Below are 23,732 nucleotides of genomic sequence, written 5' to 3'. Positions count from 1 at the left end.
CAAACACCTATTTCTGACCAGTCACCAACCCCGAACCCTCCCTAAAATCCAATCATCTCGTTGGAAACTTTAATTACATTGTAGAACGCCAGCACTCCAGCTGCTCCAAGCGACAGCGCAGCCTGCTACCGCACTGATATGAGCTGTATGAGTGTCTGTGCAGATATAACATGACCGGTTCAATATACTGTTACAAAGGCCAGCCGTGGACCTAACTTATCATTTAAACGAGTATAGACGTACAGTCGCACAAGTGCCGCTTTTGTTTGCTGAAAGGTGGCTGATGTCTGGTGAGGGGCTTTAGTGAGAAGAGCTGGGAGGTGTTGTTGGTTTCACTACGTGGCCACTTGTCTCACCTTGTCATACTCTCAGAAAACAGCTTTTTTTTTTTTTTCCCCCCTGGTCGCCTGAAACACGTGTCACATTTTATGTCTTTTCATATTCTCTCAAGTGGTCTGAATAAGTTGGAAAATGGTAAACTGAAAAGAGATGGAAAGACAACCTCAAAGCCTTTCTGTATCTCTCTATTTGAGAGTATTTTAAAAGCCAACCAACCTGTTGTGAACTGTCCCTTCATCTTCTGGAAAACAGGATCCTGGGCTGTGGCCTGGGCCCGGCGGGCTAGTGACTCAGAGGCAGCACTGGAGAACATGTTGGAAACATTGGAGACATTCTCCAAGCCAACACCAAAGGTGCTAACTAGCTTCTTGACAAAGTTGAGTGTGTGGGGTGTAATCTTGGCATCAGACACTGCACCACTCTTTTCAAAGGCCACTGAGTAACATTTAGCCAGGCCCTGCTGAAGCTGCCGTAAGACCTACAGAAAGAGGAGGGAAGAAGAGAAAATAGAGAAATACTGAAATTATATGAGAATTATTAGAGATATCCTATCCTTTATTTCCAATTGGAAACATTTCATTTTTTTAGTAGTGATTTTTAGTAGAGTCAAACATACACATGTTCTCGCAATACCCTCAGTGAAGCACAATTGAGGGAAAGAAGGGAAGTGATGGCTATGTTTCCCCTGCTTGCCCAGTGGAATGACGCATAGAGCCTGCAGCTGCTGCCCAATGCCCCAAATCATCACAGGTAATCACGCAGATACACATACACATTGCAAAAAACTTCCAGCCCTAAATCCCTTGCCCCATCCTACACGCTCACAGCACCCATCCATCACTTGTCTTCTCTCCTCTTACTGCATCACAGCTGCTGTGTGTGGAAGCTGCTTAGCAAGGCTAAAACTATATAAAGTGCATCAAGCTCAGTTTGGACAGACCTACCTCATGATGTGATGCAAGACACATTTAGCTTTAGTGCTGCATGACATATACACAACTCACTCCAACTTGCTGTCATACATCTTCACCTTCTGAGCATCTTAAAACACACACGTTGCAGCAAAATCGGATGTGCACCCTCCCCCCTCCCTCACCTCTTCATGCCAATTCTCTCTGAACCACACCATCTGGTCTACAATGCCCTCCAGGGAGGACAGTAGTGTGGGGTGTAGCTCCCGCTGCATGTGCATGATACGGCTGCAGCGCCACATTGGAGCAGTGGCCCTGATAGGCCCTGGATCTGAGGCCCCTGAGTGAGGCTGGGTCCCAACTGAACTAGGCTGCTGCTGCCCAGATGAATCTGGGGGAGAAGAGTGGAAAAGAGGAGGAAAGAGTTGAGAAAATGAGAAATGACAGATTATAAGAATAAATAAGGTAGAAATTAAAAAAAGGTGAATTATAATTGCAATTAAAAAAGATGTCTTAATATAAATCAATAACAGATAAACATGCAAAGTTATACTGCAAAGCATTTTCCTCATTCTACAAACATATCTTCTGCACCTATACACACTTTCAAACTTAACATGTTCTATATTTTATTGTTCAAAGTGTGCTAAACAGGAAACACACTACACACACTTGTGTTTACTCACCACTTTTGTAGCGTTCCCTCTGCTCAATCTTGAGAGTCAGGTAAAGGGTGCGGATTGGGAAGTAGACAGCCTGGGGGTACACTCGTCCCACCTAGCAGATAAAAGAGGGTCACAGATTACATTTCAAAGACTCCCCCTAAGGACTGCAAAGGAAAGAGAGTGGGGAGATAGACAGAGGCAGGGAAGGAAGCGATAGAGAGGGAGGGACAGAGAGATACTATATGCCTATATGTGTCAGAGTGAGAGAGAGAGAGATCATACTGATACTGCGAAAGACCTGTGCTCTTACAGAGGGAGTGTTTGAAGCTCTGAGTCAGGGGAGTTAGGAGAGTTAAAAACATGTCACGGCTGAGTTACAAAACTCAATGTGACTGATGATGAAACTGCCTTCAAGACTTCCAAGAAAAGTCACTGACAACACTGGAAGAGGTAATGGTCAAAGGTGGGACATAAGAGGCTTCGAGTTTTAAACACACAGCAAATTCACCTTAAACTCCGTGGAGTGTGAATCCTTTGATAAGTAATGCACCAGGTAGATTCACTCTGTCTTGAGTGTATAATTTATATATCTGTACTAAAACACTGAGCGTGCAGATCATCCACGCTAAGTTATATTCTAGAATAAAAATATTGTATTTACTAAAACAAACATTCAATGAACTTAAAATGTAGATATGTGGCAGATGTTCTTCTTGCTGTTGTTTTATTCTCTTACATTTATAGTGGAATGATGTGACAGGCTGTTTAAAATAGCTTTGCATGACTCATAATTTAAAATAAACTAAATTCATTTTATACTGGGCCTAGGGGCAGCCCTCCAGTTCATCCTCTGTCTTTGTAGGGTCTTTACCTTACAAAGTAAAGCACCTTTAGGGGAACGCTTGTTGTGATTTGGTGCTATATAAATAGAATAGAACTGAATTGAAACAAGCTGTCTTAGCAACTTTCTTTTAATTGGCCGCCCCTTGTAAACAGAAGCTTTTAAGAGCAGGTGAGTAGCTGTGATATAGCTGCTGGCATCATAGTTTCTGTTATCTGTAACTGCATTTAATTTGCATATATGTGCTAGATTGTTGATTAATAGTCACTTGTTAAATTGTTATGTGTTTTATTTGTTTTAACTTTTGCTGCCCTCTTGGCCAGGTCTCTCTCAGAAAAGAGATTTTAATCTCAATGAGACTTTTTACCTCATTAAATAAATGTTTAATATGAGCATCCAACATGTGATCAAGGTTTATGTTACAGGAAATAAGAAATATGCACGATAGGTGACAAATTATTAGAAAAACAAAGATATGTATTGATGTACCATCAGAACAGCTTCAAAGTGTTTAAGTATCAGAGAGGATGGAAAAAACATTTTAAAAGACATTTCCCTCTTTTGGTGTTTGATGGTGCTGGAATGCTGTTTAACACGTTTAAAAAAAAAAAAAATCTATCAAAGGTGTTAAATGGGGTGTAAGGAAAGCATTCGATGACCCATCATGCCCTACGGATGGGTGACTGTCATTGCATCAGCACAGGAATATTTTATCTTAGGATAAAGGTGACTGATCGGAACAGCTCTGTATTGATTTACTGTGATAACAAGACCCAAATCATGGCAGCAAAATGCAATAAAGCCACCAGGTCCCCTCACTGCAGGGACAGAGTTCAGGTTTTCCTCAAATTTCCAATCCGCCTGTAGTTTGAAAATTATACTCAGGTGAGTTTTCAATTTAAAAAAATCCTACTTTTTCTTTATCATATAAGAGGTAGCACATATACTGCTCACTCGTTTGCAGTAAATGCACCAGACTTTTTGGTGGGCGCAGGCGCCATCCGCCATAATATGGACTTTGTACTAACAAGCTGGCAGGTCGGACATGTGCGTTGTCACGTTCACCTCTGCTGGGTGATGTCTGGAAAAGTTCAGGGCTGCAGTGCAAATGTGCAAACAGCATCTGAAAGCTCAGACGGCGACATGGAAAGTGTTTAGATTCACACTGTTTAAGCCTTGAAAGTCCTGAACACACAGAAAGAAAAAAAAAACCTCTGACCAAATAATCCATCCATGCCTTTTCCCGTGGCTACAATCTGAATTCAAGTCACTTTTCACCAAATGAAATGAGTGACAACCCATGCAAATTGCAATGTAAAGGAATCTCTCCTTGGATGAGCACCGTAAACTTGACACTGATATATCTGAGTGTGTGACACATCGCCATCACCGCACAAAGTGAATGCTTCAAGGCAGAACGTGAGTTGTGACAAGGCTCACTAAAATTTTTTCTTTTTACAGTATTGCAGTATTAAAAACTGTAACTGTATGCCACGGTAAAACAAGCCTGAGCACAGCTTTTCTTTGCTGATTTAAAATATGGCCAACTTGGAAGGGTGTTTCAAATGTGTGTGGGGCTCTCTCACTACCTACTTGATCTCTTGTAGACCATCTAGTTGCCTGCAGGGCAGGAAGGGATACGTCCAAGCTCAACATGGCTAAAGGTGGGCCAAGAATGAGTGGTTAGAGAGGCGGCTATAGTAGTGAGACAGAGGAAGAAAGAGAAGAAGCTTTTTTTTTTGCACTTTAGCCTGAGGATAAATTGATTTTGGAACCTCTCTAGCTTGATCCACATTCCAGTGACATCTAGCTGTACAAATCATGATTACATAAAACGGAGTTCAAGTTGAAAATGGATTGACCCATGGTTATGTAACACACATTTGTACATCTCCTTGGGTTACTAAAAAGAACTGTTCCAGATCTCAGCTGGTCTGAATTTCTTCAAGAGACTCAGCTCCCAAAAGGCACATAACTCTACATCGTCAGCAAGAGAGAGGTGGTGTGCTCTAAAGGCAGCCTGAAGGTGGGGGAGAGAGACAGGATTAACAAGGCAGTGAAAGGCTGCAGCTGTTTTGGGTCGGAGCCTGGACAGCCTGGATACACACACACACACACACACACACACACACACACACACACACACACACACACACACACACACACACACACACACAGCGAAATAAATGATTACTTAATTGATCTACGTTTGGGAAAAACCTTCCACTCCCCCAGTCTAGCAAAAAGCTTTGCTGATTGTTTATGGTCAAAGTACACCTGTCTATAAAAAGATAAAAAGGCAAAATGTAAAAATAACTTAATGTGATCCTTGGTCTCAAACAAACACATACATGGAAACTACATCCAGCAACTGTTTACAGACTAATATTATAATATATATGAAGTTTATGTTGTACGTACACTAAACATGTTTTCACAATTCGCTTCTCTTTTCACTGTCCCAAAAACACAGAAAAGGATTTGGAATGAAAAGTACAATATGGAGATGATAAGTGAGACGTCAAGAGCAAGTGGAAGAGGGAGTGCTAAGTGTCAGCTAAAAGCTGTATTAAAGATGAAAGAGGAAGGAAGGCGGAGAGGAAGAGGAGGAACCAGAGATCACCACACTAATGGGAAGATAAGAAATGTCATAATTTGGCATGGCTGAGGTGAGCTAAGGGGAAGAGGGAGCATGCCAGACACGGTGCAGCCAACGAGGGAGGGAGCATGTGTGGGAACGGGTGCTGAGATTCGCTGCTAACTTCTGATTCATCTTCCCGCCCGCCCCCAGGCGCTTTTCTCCTCACCTTCATCAATATTTCAACATACGTTTTTTAAACATCCCGCCGCCGCTGAGAAACTCTAAATAATTCAGTCAGGCGAGAGAGATAAAGAATGCCATGCATTAAAATGTGGTTTGTTCTTTACACAAAAAAGGCAGAGAAGAAAAGGGTGTCAACCTTTTACCCCTCAGTCATAACAGCATGAAAAGGCAGACCAAAAGAAAGAAGTGAGTCTCTATAGAAGGAAAATTTGTATAGTCACACACTGAGATATATATATATATATATATAAACTAAAATTACACACTAAACGCAAACACAAATAACGCAGTAACTTTCAGCAGCTCAGGTCATATTTAATAGCTAACTTGCGAAAATGCAATTTCTTAATGGACTTAACAACCAACCATCCCTGACATCCATCCACATTCTCTTCCACTTATATAATCGAGGGTCGCGCTCCTTTTAATCTGCATGCTAAAAAGTAAAAAGGACTCCTAAAGTAATCATCACTTCTTCACACACTACGGGCCAGAATTGGCCTGTTGATGTAGGCTAATTAGGGCCCGAGCACGAACTGTGCGAAGGCCCTATTGTAATTGCTTCGTTTATTATTTTTATTATTATTTTTTTTATTTTTATTATTATTCAGGCAAATGAATTGGCTTTTTGGGGGCTTTATCATATTCAAAAACTCATGAAACTTTGCACATGCATCACACCTGGTGAAAATTTACGTATTTTAATGGGCTCGGGCAAGGGCGCGCCCAAATGGCTCGCTAGCGCCCCCTAAACTGGAGCCCCACCGCTGTGTTTCACGTACATGAATGAAACTTCATACACATGTATATCATGTCCACGCGCACAAAAAATCCTCTTGGAGCCATGCCCTAAACCCAACAGGAAGTCCGCCATTTTGAATTAATTATGCAAATTTGGCGATTTGCAGCCCTCACACTTTCTCTAATAACTCAGAGGTTTTAGACGTTATCATCTTCATATTTGGTTTGTCTAACCTACACCCCCAGGGGAATCTAAATCTCGAAAATGGTGAGTTTTTGCCAAGGGGGAGGGGTCCTTATGCCCCTTTGACCTTTGATCATTCGCCATGAAAATTTGATTGCCTCTCATTCATACCTACATGATCCAATGTGCATCAAACTTCTCCAGTAGGATGAGGGTGCCCCCCTGAACACATACATATGACAATATTTAATATCAGTCGCAGCGCCACCTAGTGGGAACAGGAAATGTCATATTTTACACTTGGAGGTCCAGCTCCAAGGTGGTTTAGCAGAACCATCTCAAATTTCACCTGGAAAGCCTTAAGAAGTTGGACTTACTGTGTTTTCAAAACTGTGAGTTTTTGACAAAAGGGCGTGACCCTTATGGGACGGCAAAGTTCGATGATTCGCCATGAACACAAAAATGGCTGTAACTCAAAGCCAACTTGCCCAATCTGGCTCAAACTTCAGTGGTGTGATAAGCATGCTGCCCTGAACACACTCATATGCATAAAGTCCATAAACGTTAGAGCGCCGCCTAGTGGCAGCTCGGAATATCTTAAAATAGCAAGTTTTTTGAGTAGCCCCGGAGCTACGTTTTCTCTACATGTATGAAAATGTACATGCTCGTGTAACATACTAAGACGTACAAAAAAGTCTCTTGGACCCATACCCCAAACCCTACAGGAAGTCGGCCATCTTCAATTGAAGGTGTCAATTTTTGCGATTTCCACGCCTGCTATTTGAACGAACTTGTCCTAGGGCATTTCACCCAGTGACACCAAATTGGCTCCAGATCATCTACACAAGTAGCCCATCAAAAGTTATTCAGGGTTTTGTAGAATATTGAACGGTGTTGCCATGGCAACCCTCTGAATTTGGACTTTTTTCAATTTCAAATTCACAGAGATTCTAAACATCAGCCCCTGGGCTGTGCTTTCTCTATGTACCTGAAAATGTGCCTGCTGATGTAAAATGCTAACATCTACAAAAAAGTCTCTCGGACCGATAGCCGAAACCCAACAGGAAGTCAGCCACGTTCACTTTAAAGTGTCATTTTTGCCGCATTTTTCGGCTTTTCCAGGCCTTTTTGCCTCAACTCCTCCTAGGGCATTTGACCCAGTGAGACCAAAATGGCTCCAGATCATCCACACAAGTAGCCCATCAAAAGATATTCATGATTTTGTAGAATATTGAACGGTGTTGCCGTAGCAACCCTCTGAATTTGGACTTTTTTTCCATTTCAGGCCCAGATAGGTTCTAAACATCAGCCCCAGGGCAGTGCTTGGTCTGTGTACCTGAAATCGTGCATGCTGAAGTAACATCCTAAGACGTACAAAAAAGTCTCTTGGACCGATAGCCGAAATCCAACAGGAAGCCTGACATGTTCTAATTAAGGTTTCATTTTTGCAGCATTTCTCACATTTTTCAGGCCTGCTATTTGAATCATCTTCTACTACAGCTTTTCATCCAGTCACACCAAAATGGCTCCAGATCATCTACACAAGTAGCCCATCAAAAGATATTCATGGTTTTGTAGAATATTGAACGCTGTTGCCGTAGCAACCCTCTAAATGTGGGATTTTACTCATATACCACAGTGCACCAAATTGTTACATCTCTGACATACATTGTCCGATGTGCCTCAAACTTCACAGGCTTAATGGGAGGGTAAGGGAGACTGGACACACCCCTCTATCAGCTTTGTTTCACACTCATAACGCCACCTAGTGGCAACAGGAAATCAGTAGGACACTGATACTCATCATCCTATGGTCATTACAGTTTCATTGATGGCTGCAGGCATTACATAGAGCATTGTGACATATTAATTAGTGGGCACTCACCGACGCCACCTAGTGGGAGCGGGAGACGATCGACGCGAAGTACGGCTAGCCTGCTGAGCCGTCAGCAGCCGGGTGAGCCAGCTACTCTCTCGTCTGCGAGAACCTCCGAGCGCGGTTCGGCTGGAGCGTGCCACGGGTCGACGCGCGGCTTGGCTGGAGCGCGCCAGGGGTCGACGCGCGCCGGGTGCGAGGGCCCGCTCATCGCCGCTTGCGGCTTTAATTTAAATTAGAATAAAATTGGCTGATTTTTTTGGTTATTAATATTTTCACTGTAATCTCCAAGTATGTTTCTATTCAATTATCCTGTGTGTGGCATTTTGTTTACTTTATCCAAGTCACTTTCAAACCTTGTCCTTTCATTCTCGCCTTTATATCCTCCTTCACACTCTCTCTCATATCCTCTATACAACATCCCAGCTCTGTTGAGAGGATGGCTGTTTGTTATAGCAGACTACTCTTTGAAGATCACCCTCTTCAAATTGTGCGGAAATAATACTCCATTAAGCAAAGCAAATTAGTCCTTGGTTTAATTACTAGCTCTGTTCCTGCAGTGCGGATGCGTTCAATATTAACTTTATAATCATTTCTTGAACAAATAATTTAAAAACCAATTCACCAGGGACTGGTGAAAGCCAATAAATTGTTGTAAAAGGGGACACTAAAAGAATCTGGATGCTTAATTTGGTAAATAGAAAGCAGGAGAGAGACCACTTTGGCGTGAATGCAGTTAATTTATCTTGATTAGAAAGACGTGCATAAGGACTAACGCTAACACGCTAGCCAGATGTGCTGCCCCAAATGCATACAAAGAGCCAAGGAATAATAAGATTGATGTGCGCGGGAAATACCCACATCCACTGACAGCTGACCACAAAGATTTTTGACTTAAGCACAAAGTAAAGGACTCACCTGACTTATCAGGTTAAGCAGAGGTTTTCCTTCTGATCCAACCAAGCAGGTCAGAAGCTGGGGTATCCATGCCAACCACTGTATGGGCGGGACTCCAATACAGTACTTGTCAACAGCATCAGCCAGAGTGTTCTTGTCATCGAAGCTGAGCAGCCACAACACCTACGGGTGAAAAAGAGAAGAGAGAAGAGGAGAAGAAGAAGAAGAGGAGAGAAGCAGAAAGAAGAAACAACAAATTAAGAAGATCGCTAGATTTTTTTTCTCTCTGCCAAGGCAGTCACATTAATATTCTCCATAAACGTCACAATTAGGTATCTGCTGCAAGACACCAGCTAGCAAGGGGCAACACTGCAACCATTAACCAGACCATTGCTGTGCTCCTGGCTATGTTCATCTTGGCAATCCGCACTATGATCAAAGCTGAGCCATGTGGTGGTGATTTCTCCTCCCCTGGTAAGCTTGTGTATGCGCATTATGATGAAGACATTAACCCCACTCAACCCCCTCCCCCACCAGGTTCTGAGTACACAGATTGTGCATAATTACTGATAATGACTGGTCATCTCACTTCATCCATCAGGACTAAGCGCTGCCAACCCTCTTTGGCAGCACAATACTTATGGGTGGGGTCACCAGAAAAAAAAAAAAACCTATCTAATATGAAGGTGAAGCTGACATTAAATTATTAAACAGAAAGTGATAGTAACACCAGATGCTAACAGTGCATATGGTGTATTATTTATCTAACCTGACACATAGAGGGGACTTTGTTCTGTGCTAACTTTTAGAGTGGCTGCACTGAATGAGTTAGTGTGCATTAAAGAAGGTTGGACGGTTGTTAGCAAGAAGGTCCACCTCTTTACCACCTACGCACTGCCTACAGAGTTGCTGTATGGTAGAATCGGTCAAACTGTTAGAGAAAGGTCGATTCATGTAGAGGGTCATGAGATTGGAGTGTCAGGGGAGGCCATTAGTCTGTTGACCCCAAGTGCCACAGGATGGCCCTTCACTCCACCATCGATCTAATGTGAGAACCCATCCCCATTGCTAGACTGTAATCGATCAAATTACTACTCTCTACTTGTAACCGCGGCTAAGCCTGAGAGGTGGAAAAAAAGAATGCCTTTCTTCTCACTGGCAGCAATAATGTATGGGGTAGATGAGGTCAGGAAACTAGAGAACGAAAAGTGACCCTCTCTGGGGGGGGGGGTCTTACAGAGAGTACTGGCTTTAAAGAATCACAGGTTTAGGCAGGATGGTTGCTGGTTTCATTATCAAGCAAACAAAACACTGAACAACTAAGAACAACAGTTAAGCAAAACAACAGTAGAAATCCCTTTCTTGCATCCCAGTTCTCTTATCACCTTTGCAAGGTACTTGCGGGACTTGCTCTCATTTTGGTGGCGGCAGGCATGGAGGTAACAGGTTATGGCGGAGACTCCCAAGTGGAGCTGACGATCTTTAACGAAGATGTTCTCTAGGTAGTCGCCCCACATGGCCCAGGCTTTCACCAGGACGTCGTGCATCTGTACTGCTGCTGAAAAAGCCTTATTTGCTTCCTCTGACCTAGAACAAGAACAAAGGGAAAGGAAAAGTGTTAGAGAGTGAGGGATATACTACGGTTAATGAGTGTCAAGGGCAAGTGAGCAAAGGGAGGCAGCTGTGGAAAAGGGAATATAACTGAGTGAAAGGTGAACCAGAAAGGAAAAAAAAAAAGATCGGAAATAGGGAGGGACACTGAACAGAGCAGCACATGAGTGGGAGGTGATCGAACAAAAGAAAAGGAAAAAGAAGGAGTGTGCGAGAAATGATGATCACATCTTGAATTATTAACTAAGTATCAATAAACACCACATTTCAGCTGCTGTAATCTTCAGAGTTTTTCCCCGAGGCATTGTAGAATACCCATTCAACCCAGTCTGAATTAACAGTTGTGTTTTGGTATGTGATGGTAGCATCCACAAGCACACAATTGAAATTTGAAAACATTCATTTACACAAATCAGATACAGATCTAAGATTTTATGCTCCTTGAGTTACCTGTTGGCTGCTTCAGCAAAAGAGGGGGCTAAGGGTGGAGCTGGTTCAAATGCAGAGGCCAACCTCTTTTATTGGCCCTCTTATTTCTTAAAATAGCCTATTTCCTTGACAATGTATTTCTGATATCATCTTTGTCTTTTTGGGATATAATAAAACTCACATTAAAAAAATTACAGTTGTGCCTGTATGTCCTTTGGTCCCCTACATGGTATAAAATAATATGATTTGAACTCAACTGTACAGATGAACCTATAACTTCACATCCATCTATCTATCCATCTATCCATCCATCCATCCTATATAGGCACACACACGTACAATACTGCAGCTTACTGAGAGCTTCTATCCTGGTATTGCAGTCTAGCAGTCACACACTGAATATTCGATACACAAACTATTAAATAGCAGCTATGAAACAGACAGGTGAAATCTGGCAGCCGACCCAAGTTTTGACTGCAACATTTATGCTGACAGGGGAAATATATTCTGAATCATCAGCTATTTTCACCATGCCAAGAAGCTTCTAACCGCTGGCACGCAGTCTGAATAATTTTTTACACACCTTTCAGCCTCTGATTAATAAATAAGATGCAAGAGGCACCCCGAGACACACCACCCTGTAGTCAAAACAAGGAGACAGGCCTGTCAATGAAAAAGTCTTACTGAGCTGAAGTTGGGTGATTGGACCTCCATTTTAGGAGTGCTTCTAAAATAACTCTGCCACATACTCACAGTGAAATGTCTCCCAAGCCAATCAATTAAAATGTGTTATTATAAAAGGCATTTGGCATGTGATTAAAAAACGGGAGCTTGATTGCTATGGGAGTCAGAGCCGAAGACCCTCCAGTAATACTTAATGGGGTTTCCTCAGTCGCTTTGCGAGTGTTAAAGTACATTAACGGTTTATGCTAGCCGGCTCAACAGGAGCGCAGGCACCCAACAGACTGTCAAATATTTGACACCCGTTTAATTGACTGATCCCAAAATCCTTCGCACATGTGATTGCACATGCATACACGCACACACTAGAATCTCTGAACCCCTCACCCCCACTCAGCTGTTAATTCTCCCCTGGTGCAGGGGAAACTTAATGATTGCAATAAACCCTGCTGAGGTGGAGGCAAGTTTTGCTGATCCCAGAGATTCCTGTAAATTGCCTTGAGTTAATTATTGAGCTGCATATACATTTAATAAGCCTTCCTCAATTTGTCTTTCACCCCTCAGGACGCCATGTCATGACAAAATGACGGGCAAAAAAAAAAAGAAAAAAAAAAAAGGGAGATGCTTAAGGAGAAAGAATGTTAAAGAGTGTGGATGTGGGTGTGCATGGCCCAGCAAAGCATGGAGAGAGCAGCTGTAATGCTCCACAGGCAAACCCTGCGGCCAGAAACAAACTACTGACACTTGATGACATAGATCTCCTCTAAGCCATGTCACATGGGTTACCTGCTAACAGAGCTTTAGAGGTGGATTACTCTGAAGCAAGAAGCGCCAAGTAAACATGACTGCTATGTACTGGCAGGATGAAACACCCACACAGCATCAAGGGACCACTGACACAGTTTCAAGACAATGTGATGATGAATAAAGAGAAGACAGCCCCAGAAATATACACTTGGATGTTGACGGCAAAAGGTGAAAAATGTGCAACGCTTAAAAGGTCATCAAAGACGAAACATCTGGTCGACATACTTGTTGATTTGAGCCAAGAACATCCCCTTTAGAGCGTAGAACTCTGCCGTCATCTCCTTGGTAAAGTACTTCAGGTTGGTTGACTCTATCACCTCTAAACCCTAAAAACAAAAAGACACAAGGACAACAAGTTTTAACTTGAAGCAAAACTGCAGGAAGTAAACTTTCATCTATGTTAGAGGAATTGTGAAGAAGAACCACAACATTGTGTTTTAGACAGGGCCATAATCACAGGTGAAGAACAAACAAACTGCTCACTGTTCATTAAGAAGTAAGAGTAGAGGTGTTAAGGGAACTAAACTTTCATTACGGTGAGCCTCTGATTAGGTGTCCCCTACGTAGCGCTGTGACAAACGATGTGTAGCAGGAGAAAGAGACAGAGAACCACAGATGAGATAGAAGAGAGAAAGCGAGGGAGAGAAGAGTGTCTACTGGCACTTTTAATGACTTGTGGTGTGTTGAACTACTTCTATTAATCAGAGCACTCCATGGGCTTAAGAGCAAGCTCCTGAGTTACACACTCTCTTATAAGTCTCACTGCTATAACTTGTCACCTGGAGCCACCCCAAACACTTATTGCTTCTTCTATATCTCCCACTCAAAGTACCCCTAACTATGCCTCAAGCTTCTGCTGACAGATATCAGCACGAATGCTTAAATCACTAATGCATCAAATGTGCTTACATAAAAGGTGAAAGGCAACAGTCTCATCCATTTGATATACAGAGTAACAGAAAGCAGAACACATGGAGCTCCCATCTCACCTGCATGCATTCATTCTTGCCCATGACACCTGCCAACTGCAGATAACACTTGACCTGCTGTCTGATCTTCTGGAAACAGTCGACAATGGGCACTGTGGGGATGGTATGGATACGACTCAGAATGTCCAGAGCCACATTCACCAAACCCTGGGAAAACAACAGTGTGAAACAAATGAAATTAAATAGTAGTAAAGAAACCAGAAAAAAAAAGACAGATGTTGAAGTTGATACCTTTTACTGATCTGGATTTATTCATTTTAATAAAAGTCAGTTTGCTAGCCTGAACCAGTACCTGTTTGCGAGCTATCTTGCCATACTGAATGATAGCAGAAGCTGAGGCATGAACTCCCAACATGGCGTTGTTGTTGTTTGGATCGTGTTGTGTGTTCGTCTCATATGCTGTCACTATGGCTGCGGACAGAGAAAAAACATGAACGAATGTCGCATTTCTCTTCACACAAGTGATAAAGTGATAAGTAAGCTAAAAGATGAGACTTCAGGGCAGTTTGAAGGGTGGGGAGTTTCTAGCACTCTGAAGGCCCTGCTGTCATAACACAGGGGAGGGCACTGGGGACACTAAACGTATTGAACAGTAAATGAGCCATGGCAATGAATTTCATCAAGAAAATTCCATTTCACTTAAAGTTTGAAGGCTGTCATGTATAAATGAAGTGGATTTTATTGGCATGGTGCTGCAGAACCACTGCTATCATTATTTCAGTGCCTCACAGTAAGAGTTTGAGCTCAAGTTGCTTGAGACATCACATTTTGCAGTGACTGCCTTTCTGAATGGTTTCAAAGTCACTGCAGGAGAGAGCTGAGCACTGAGCAAGGTAAACATGTGTGTGTCCGAGGGTGTGTGTGTGTGTGTGTGTGTGTGTGTGTGTTGTGTCCCGCAGTGAAAGAGAGAGTGCTTTAGTGAGCTGACATTTGGAAAGGTACTGAGACCCTGAGGGGGTTCTGCACATCGTGGCCTTTTAAAGAAGAGCCCTTCCCGGAACTAGTGGACACCAAAGCAGCAATCAGAAAGAGTGTCTGCATGAGTGTGGCATCCTGTAACACATGTACAATGGCTAAAAATATGTTCCAGTATATCATGGTGTTGCATTTAGAGGCAGTCCTGTCAGTGCATATGTCATACCTTGGTAGTGGTGTTGGCGCCACATGAATATGCTGCTCCAGTGCGACAGGTCATCGGAAACAATGGGGAGTCGGTTCCTCCATGTTTTCACCACAGTCTTCATGTCGTGGAGGCTGGTGTTGCGGCCCAGGTTAGCTGTCTGAAGCCCTGCATTAATTTGGGCGGCTTCTTGCAGCTCAATGATCTGCTGTGCCGCCTAGAGAGAAATGATAATTAAAAATCTGCTCTCCTCCTTCTTTTGTATTTTTTCATTTAACATTCATGATAACCTTAAACATGCCCACTTGACTCTTTGGCTACTCCTGCTGCATGTTTTATAACTATGAAGCTTGCAATAGAAACCTCTTTTATTATCTTGTGATGAAATAAATGCTGACTGCAAACTGTGAGAGAATGTAAAGCTAAAGTAGCTGAAAAGCAATACTTATTCATTCATCAAGGATAATGGCATCAATGTAAGTAACCCTTACCTATTGTTTTTGAAAAATGCAATTAAGTTTTGATGTTTGGTAGTAATAATTTGGATGAGATTTCCCAAGAGTTAGGGTTAACCCTGGGGGTTCAAATAGAATGAGAAAACATGTGAGTGATGGAGGAGAGATGGGAGTTTAAATTTAACATGTAAACTTTTATTTAAGTTTGTGAAGTAGCAGAAAATTGGCAAATGCTTCTCTTGCTTGCAATAACTTTTTTTTTGTTGAGTTAAAATTTTGTGTTGCCAGTTCTGCTCTACAGTCAGCTTTAGAGATTTGGTCCAGAATGTACACCAGCTGAACATAATCTTGTTAATATTTTGTCTACACACCTAAACAAATGTAAACATCCATTCAGATTTCCTTGCTTCGTTTGCTCTGTATGATACACATGGTGTCCATCTGCCATCAGGAACTGTCTGGTCAAGAAAATGGGTTTGCTTGGTTTGTTTCCCCCGTTCTCTGTTGAGGCTCCGAGTTTTTAAGCTATGTTTGCTCTGGGGTGTTTTGACATTCAATTTCAGCCAAAAAAAAAAAAAAAGGATTTGCCGCATCTCCCCTCAAAAATATTGGGATCTCTGTTGTTTGGTGTACAGCACAAAATTTTTTGATTTATGGTATAGAAAGGTAAAGAAGAAGGTTACAAAAAGAGCAAGAATAATAGGTGATGACATGGTTTTAAAAATGGATACAGAGTAGAGTCCGACTGATACAGGATTTTTTAAGACCGATAGCGATATTTGGTCATTAAAAAAAATCTATCAGCCAATATTTTCTATCTTTCACACACATGAAAAAACAGATTTCCCAAATATTTGTTATGTGTAATTATTTATTTACTCATTTAAGCTCTGCCCAACTGTGCTCTGATCAGCTGGTTGTTGTGTTTGTGCCCTCTAGTGGACAAAGTATGCAATGTCAACACCCATTACATGTTTGAAGGGTGTTTCTCTCATCTTTACTTTTTAAATTGTCATTTACTGGCTGTTACAAATGCTGATAATGATCAGCAAAACAGCTAACGTCAGCAAATAATTATCAGCCCACCGATAAATGGGCCGAGCGTTTAGAGCTTTGTTAACAGGTAGAAAGACCGCATGGGAGCAGAGGATTTAAAAAAACCCATGACTGTTGTGTTAATGGAAAAGAGAATTAAAAGTAAAAACATGGAGATTAAAAAGGATCATTTTAAAACACAGCAAGAAAAAGAGGACTGTTACTCTACTGAGAGATAAAGTAAAAAAAATAAATAAAGTAAAAAAAAAAATACATTGCTTAATCTCTCCTCATCTTTCTTGAAACTCATACTCGTGTGAGTTCTAACACAGCTCTGGAAGAAAAAAAAAACTGCAATGCCTTCTCAAAACAGCAGCGCTCATTATGTATCAAAATATCATCATATTATAATTTTTTATAAAATTTAATTTGCACGTAATGTTTTCAGGTCAATCTGACTCAATTATTATTGGTCAAAGAAACCTTGTTATCCTGCATATTACCAAAATGTCACAGGAACAAAAACACTCATGCACACAAATGCAGTAGTATTTTTCTGGCAACAAAAGAATTTTGCAGGCAAAATCATTATGTCTTCCTACATTACTTCAATAGCTAATCTGCTTGGACGCGGCACAAAAAAAAAAAAAAAAAAAAAAAAAGAAATGACAAGGAGATGGGAAAATGTGAAAATGATAAGCGAGGGCTTCTATCTCATTCTGTGAAAAGAGGCCTCATTGATTGGCCCCAAGCAGCTTTGTGAACATATAATCAATCATTTCATTATAACTACTCATCAATCAATATTAATGCCAACCTTCATAATCAATAGTGTGGATGATAATCCATTGATCGTCAGTCACTGCTGAGAGCTGGGATTTGATGATAACTTGATTCAAATAGTATTTGAACCCTACTGTATTTGCAGAGTCTGGACTTCTCGGCCTGTAAGGCTCACGGAGTTGTGAATTTGAGATATTGAGTTTGGAATGGAGATTTACAACTGGCTGGGCAGAGGAATAAATAGCTTGTTTTCCCTCGGCTAGGCTAAATAATTGGACTGCACATATGCGAGCGCACGCACACGCGCGCGCGCACACACACACACACACACACACACACACACACACACACACACACACACAATAACGAGGAACATAGTCGCACAATTCAAATACCCATTTTGAAAAGATAAATGTAGTAAATCAGAGCTGAAGACTTAACCCCCCATTCCGAAATGAAATCTCCCAAAACAAAATAAATTAGGCAGTACAATATTTTTCACAATTATCTGTTAATATCAGCTGATGGCCCATTTCTAACCTTCATTCAGAGTATCCCATTCATCATGTAAATGTAATTCTGCTGCAGGTATTTAATCAAATAGTATCTGATGGCAGGGAAGTAATTACAGCCATTCTAAACTAACTCTTTCGTCTTCACTCTTTCTCCCTGTGTTCCCCCATTCTGTTCACTCTCCACCTTTTTCAATTTTCAGTGCCTTAGCCTGCCCCCCCACCCCCCCTCTCCTTTTTCATCTTTGCCTTGTCTATTGTAATCTCTTGTGGTGGAATCAGAGAGGCTTAAAGGGGTTTTGATTTTTTTTTTTTTAAATCATCTGTCTCAATTTTACAAGACTGGAGCAGGGGGGAGGGGGGGCAGAGGCTCAATGTCTTAGGGCCACAAATGATCTCTTGACATGCATCTATTCAAGGGCTTATCACAATAAACTTACTTTCCTCCAGTACCCTTCCTGGTCTTTTGACTAGGGCTTTGGTCTAAATACAGCCTTTCAACAGAAAAACTCTGGTATACTGACCTGGAGCAATGGCGTATGCACATGGGAAACAATGTGAGGCAGCCTCCTCCATTCACGAATGGCCAGGCTGGAGGCCATCTCCACCAGACGTTCTATGAAGTTGAGCTGCTGCTCCTCTGGGTTGCAGATGGCCAGGTAGCCACGGTGCATGTTCACCTTCCAAGCCATCTCCTTGGGACAGCTCAGCTCCACCTGGAAATTCACACAGTAAGAAAAATACACATTTAAAAACATAAAGTTATGGCGACAGCATAATAGAGGGTTCAGAATTATGCAACTAATTTCATTAGCATACTTTCGCACAACTACAATCAAAAGATGAGATCCTTCTCCCGCAGTCCGGCAATGGACTTAGTTTGTGTTTTACTATCATATACTTGCCAAGATAATTCACAATAAGACTGCTGTGAAAATCAGACTTTTCTATTTTCTCTCTTTGTTCATCAGAATATGCTTTTTTATGTCACGCAGAAATCTGCAAAAATCATAGAGGCAGAAACAAATCTTGTGAAAAGTGAGTAAATATGTAAAAGTGAATAAACATAATTAATTTCATAGGCTGTCATATGTAACTAGACTAATAGAATGAACCCATTTTCACACATGAATTCTGGATAATTTTGTGACACATGCACCACTGTCAGGTAAATCCCAGAAGAGTTCAATTGTTAGTTGTTTTCCTGTGTGCATTTGTCACCATAATGTCAAGCAGAATAACGCGCACTCTTCACAGTGATGTGGCAGTTTTAATGATATGAAAACATCTCTGGGGAAAGGGCCTATGACATTTTCCCTTGCATAATTTAGTACTTAGACAAATGTAAAACAATACTGTTTCCGATTTATTTTGCGAATGATTTCAGCCGAACTTTTGTACTAATGACTAATAAATTTGACATGTCTGACACAAACGCGAAGAAGTGGAAAGGGCCCTGCTATTGATTAATAAGCTGAGCGCATTAACATCAAACAAATGATACCCAGAGGGAGCCTCCTACAGTACACCTATGGTCTGCTGTTGTGCGTTTACAAGTGAGCAAGAGACCCAGAATGACAGAAGGCCAAAAGGATAAAGAGCGAAAAGAGCAAGAGAGTGGGAAGGTGTAGGTGAGCGTATTTGTGAAAGCTCTTCCGATGCTGGAGAAAATTACAGTGATCGGTCAAAGCGCACTTATCGGGGGTGACGCTTGATGAATATCCTGGAGACAGGGCCGCCCTTATCAAGAGCCAGCTTTAATTGAAAGCAGGGACATTTGGACTTCGCCTCTGAGCTGGTGAGGAGTGGGCAGGCAGGCAACTGAAAACCTTGCTCCTCTCCTCCACCATAAAACAAATCACCCTGCAGCAGATGCTGGGGTAATTATTCACACACACAGCTGTCGTAAATATTAGCTGTTGCAGCCAGAGCTATGGAGCGAGGGATGAAGAGATGGAGGCGAAAGTGAAAGCAGAGGGGCCAATAATGCCGGAAAGAAGACCAAGTAAAGAAGGGAGGCTGGGGAAACAGAAGACAAAAGAAAGAGAAATGAGTAAACAGAGGAAGGAAAGAATGAAACAAGAAGGAGGGGATATAGTGAAGCTGGTGCTGGCATCCAGACAATTTAATTAGATGTCACCTTCGGACAGCGCTGCTCAATGGATTGGTTCCAAGTCTCCTTGAAAGAGCAAAGTAGGAATATTTGTTATATGTCAAGTACTATCACACGCCTGCCACCCATCTACACTTTGTTTTAGGAAAACATGAAGCCAATAAATTCACGGGCTAAACAGCTTAACTGCATTTCCACAGCTTTATGGCCGCCTCTCTTATTCTTCCAGGGTGTGTTAAGTTATGGAGAGGTCAGACAGCACCAATATCAAGTTTCTTTACCTCACACTAACATGAGGCCTGGGCTTAATATCCAGCACTGCACTAGAAACGAGGAGCAAAATGAAAAAAGGAAGGAAAACATTAAGTTTTGTGAGAGTCTGTCCGGTTCACTGGGTTCATGCCTACAGGCTCCACTGTGTCTGTGGCTGTGTTAGTGAGGACGTGTGGTTACTGTTTGTTTTCTGTGAAACTGTTATTGCTACCTTTTGAAGACAGTCAGGAAAAAACAAAAAAAAACAAAAAAACAATCAGTGTGAATGTGTGCAGAAATGCATACGTGTATACGTTTATATATGGGAACTGTGAATTCCTCACCTGCACCAGAGCCTCTTTCATAGCAGCCCAATTAGAAACCCTCCAAGCACACTCAAGCACCAGATAAGGGTTTGAATGGCCTTTAGACTGGCCATATTCAGTCAGTGGTTCCCACTGGTTTAGTTCCTTAGAACAGCTGAAAATGAAGACAAAAGAGAGTACAGATTTAGCAAAGCTTACATGTTCTATACTTTTAAATGTGCCACAGCTGTTCTAAACAATACTTCACAATAATTTTTTTTTTTTTTTATTAGCCCCACAGTGTTTTTTTTTTTTTTTAACATGTTCTTTTTAGACCATGTTTTTAGCATCTGCAAGCTGCTTTGCAACCCACTTCCTCCCCAGCTTCTCTTTTTCTCTTTGTGTCTGACTTCATCACAGTTATGTTACATAGGTTTAATTTAATCCCATCCATATGGCACATCCTTTTAATTTTATGAATGACTTGCATGGTAAAGTACACCAAATACTAAAGGTTAAATTCAATGAATACTGAATCCTGCCAGACATAAAAACAGAGGAACCATTTGGCTTTGCAGGGAAGCATGTGGGTCATTTCTTGTCATCACTCTGTTGAGTATGGACTTTACTGCCCTGCTAAGAAACATTAATCTTACCGTATCCAGTGGTCCTCCCACAGTTGGTACTCAGGAAATACAGCTGGGGAAACATTGCTCCTCTCGTGCTCTTTTCTCGCCTTCTCCATTGCCTTCTCGTAGCTTTCCTGAGCCTGAATAGATATGTTGTTACATTTCCAGAAGAAAAAAAATAAAACTCTTTTTGGGGTAACAAAACAGAAGTAAATAAAGATTTTACTGTTCCATAAAAATTCTATATAGTATAACAGCACCTCAAATTACTACCTCAGTGGGTCTACTTTAAGCTTCCTCTCACCTGCTCAAAGAAGCCATGCTGCTCATAGGCAATGGCTGTTGCTGTTTCAGGAAACTTGCACCTCTTCTGCCACAGGCCTGCCCACATGTCCTCCTCTTGGAGTAGAGAGTAGAGCTCTGCTAGGGAGTCCAAAATCTCCTATACGGAAGAAGAACACAATGTGGACACAAGCGGAACAAATTGGATCATCTGCAGTAATCAAACTGTAAATTTAATGAGACCAGATTTGCTAATGAGTCTAGTTCAAACAGGATAAGAGGGAGATTTTCCAACTTCAAAGACGAGGCTGCAGTGACACAACAAATATATGTTTGAACCCTCCACTGTGGAAAAGAACTAGCAATGAAAGCAACAGTAGCAATAACCATGAAAGATTTTCCTGTTTTTTGGCCAAGGGCACCAAGTCCATTTTATTTTGTTTAATGCCCAACTGATTTATCAGTCCACCGATTGTTAGCCTAAGAGAAATATATCAGTATCTGTATATATGTGATCCAATAACATTTTTATAGACTATAATGCAAAAAAACCTCACTTGGGTTAGAAATCTGGTTTATAACATAGTTTATGCAGAAAAGCAAATGTCTGTAACACATTAGTAGAGCATGCACAGCTGAAAAGATGGTAATGACTTCAAAGTTAAGTTGCTCAAGTATGGCAATATCTGAATCTTTTTACTCACCAGAATTCCTTCCTGCATTTGGTGAACACTTATTTATCTTACATAATCCATTTTTTTAAAACAGCCTTAAAAAAAGCCAATACTTAGTCAAAATCAAAATCCATTACCTGTTGAGGTGGTGTGATGCTCTCCTGCTCGTAGAACTCTGTGCTCTGCTTGGGTTTACTGTGCAGACTAAGACCTTTTTCAAAGGCCTGCTGTTCCAGCATGAGTGTGGAGCGCAGCCAGAGGTTGTGAGTCTTGCCCAAGTACTTCAGGACACAGGGGCGGATGGGGATAGGAGGTACACACTGGGACATGGCTTCCACGAAGCAGTTTAGGGCACTCGGCTGGCAGTCCCTCTGGGCCTGGTGGCTGCCACTGCATAGGAAAGGACTCATTTCTCCGGACAAAGCCTGGAGAGGAGAAAAAGCGAGATAATCAACTACCCAGTATCACTTTAGCAGCAGTGCACTGATACGACGTATTGATAAAGGCATTGAATTGCATGTGCAGGATGCAACATGATGCCATTTTCCAGTAAGAGAGAGCTGTTAAGAACTACGAAAAAAGGGAGAAGATAACACATAAGAGGAAAAGCAAGGGACAAATGACAAAATTGTACACTGTCTTCCTGTATTCAGACCACATCATGATGAACAAGTTACTCAAGGCCAATTAGTGTCCTACAGAGATCAGCACTATGTACCATGTTGCGCTTTTATATACACATCTACTGCATTTTGGGCAGTACTGCAAAAGATAAATATTTCATTAGTAATTTAAACACAGTCCAACTCAACTTGGAAGCCTTGTTTTCCTGTTTGACTTTAAAGTAATGCCGCTTTTTTAGTACTTGTATCCATGAAAAATACATAATATGCTAGTTTGAACTGCATGCTACCACTCTTTTCAATCAGAGCCTCTTGGAGCGCCCACATATGGACAGAATAGACTTTGAGCATGATCATGGGGTTAGTGCTCTGAAAATCATGACTGACACACTCTGATGTATTGGTAATGAATGCAATTTTCGCTGCCCGATGACAGCATGGAGTAATTTATGCCTTAATGGTCACTTTAATTAGACTGGTGGTGAACACCAACATGTCAAAATCCTTCCAACGGAGAATAAACTTTTCTATCATTCCTTTGTAAGAGTCAACTCAGGGTTAAAAAGCATGAATAGCAGTAATATCCAATTTTTACCATAAATTGGTGTGATGGTTACATAAAATGCAAAGCTAAGACTGGCCTCAGAATAAACAAGTCACACACAGTATTTGTGCCTTGAGGTCTGGTGTAGGAAATAAATATTCAGAATTTTACCAGTGACTGCATCTTGTTTAAAAGTTCAATCAATTTAAATTGTTTTGAGACAGAAAAGAGACAGCCTGAGATGCTGCCTGCATGCGCAAGTTATTGAAACAATACAGAAAGGAATACGGTGGTCAAGTTTGCATGTGTTTGTATACAAAACGGCAATGTACAAGTTAACTAGAATTACCATCCTGTGGTTTTAAGCCTCCACCACAAGTTGCAGTTTCTACTGAAACTTATTATATATTATGAAGACATTGAAGGAATTTTATAGTGGGAAGGGGGAAAAAAATACATTTTTCTACAGCTTTGGATAGACATATTGCAACTGTTGATGCTTTAAAAAAAAAAAAAAATCATCAGGCAAGTCACAGCATAGCATGCATTTCTTGTTCTTGGATATTCACAGCATTTCAAAATCTGACCATTTGGTCATGCACATAAAGTG

General features: G+C 41.4%; 1 protein-coding gene across 6 annotated transcripts in view; it reads right to left on the bottom strand.

The window, feature by feature from the left end:
- trrap (transformation/transcription domain-associated protein) overlaps positions 1 to 23,732 on the bottom strand; it is an 86,178-nt gene that overhangs the window by 15,127 nt on the left and 47,319 nt on the right. For 5 of the 6 annotated variants that reach the window (XM_030754533.1, XM_030754528.1, XM_030754531.1 and 2 more), the window contains 14 exons: positions 22,093 to 22,380; positions 21,304 to 21,441; positions 21,027 to 21,139; positions 20,410 to 20,545; positions 18,225 to 18,416; positions 14,937 to 15,132; positions 14,088 to 14,206; positions 13,796 to 13,942; positions 13,032 to 13,132; positions 10,664 to 10,865; positions 9,300 to 9,461; positions 1,937 to 2,027; positions 1,436 to 1,641; positions 556 to 817 (listed from right to left, as the gene is read on the bottom strand). In XM_030754533.1, coding sequence (XP_030610393.1) covers positions 556 to 817; positions 1,436 to 1,641; positions 1,937 to 2,027; positions 9,300 to 9,461; positions 10,664 to 10,865; positions 13,032 to 13,132; positions 13,796 to 13,942; positions 14,088 to 14,206; positions 14,937 to 15,132; positions 18,225 to 18,416; positions 20,410 to 20,545; positions 21,027 to 21,139; positions 21,304 to 21,441; positions 22,093 to 22,380 — 2,353 coding nt within the window. The remainder of the gene's footprint in view (positions 1 to 555; positions 818 to 1,435; positions 1,642 to 1,936; positions 2,028 to 9,299; positions 9,462 to 10,663; positions 10,866 to 13,031; positions 13,133 to 13,795; positions 13,943 to 14,087; positions 14,207 to 14,936; positions 15,133 to 18,224; positions 18,417 to 20,409; positions 20,546 to 21,026; positions 21,140 to 21,303; positions 21,442 to 22,092; positions 22,381 to 23,732) is intronic. The other variant, XM_030754529.1, reaches the window with a different exon arrangement.

The sequence above is a fragment of the Archocentrus centrarchus genome, chromosome 19 (assembly GCF_007364275.1).
Source record: "Archocentrus centrarchus isolate MPI-CPG fArcCen1 chromosome 19, fArcCen1, whole genome shotgun sequence".
Classification (NCBI taxonomy): domain Eukaryota; kingdom Metazoa; phylum Chordata; class Actinopteri; order Cichliformes; family Cichlidae; genus Archocentrus; species Archocentrus centrarchus.
Note: the sequence above shows the minus strand (reverse complement) of the source record. Positions and strands in the feature narration are given on the sequence as shown.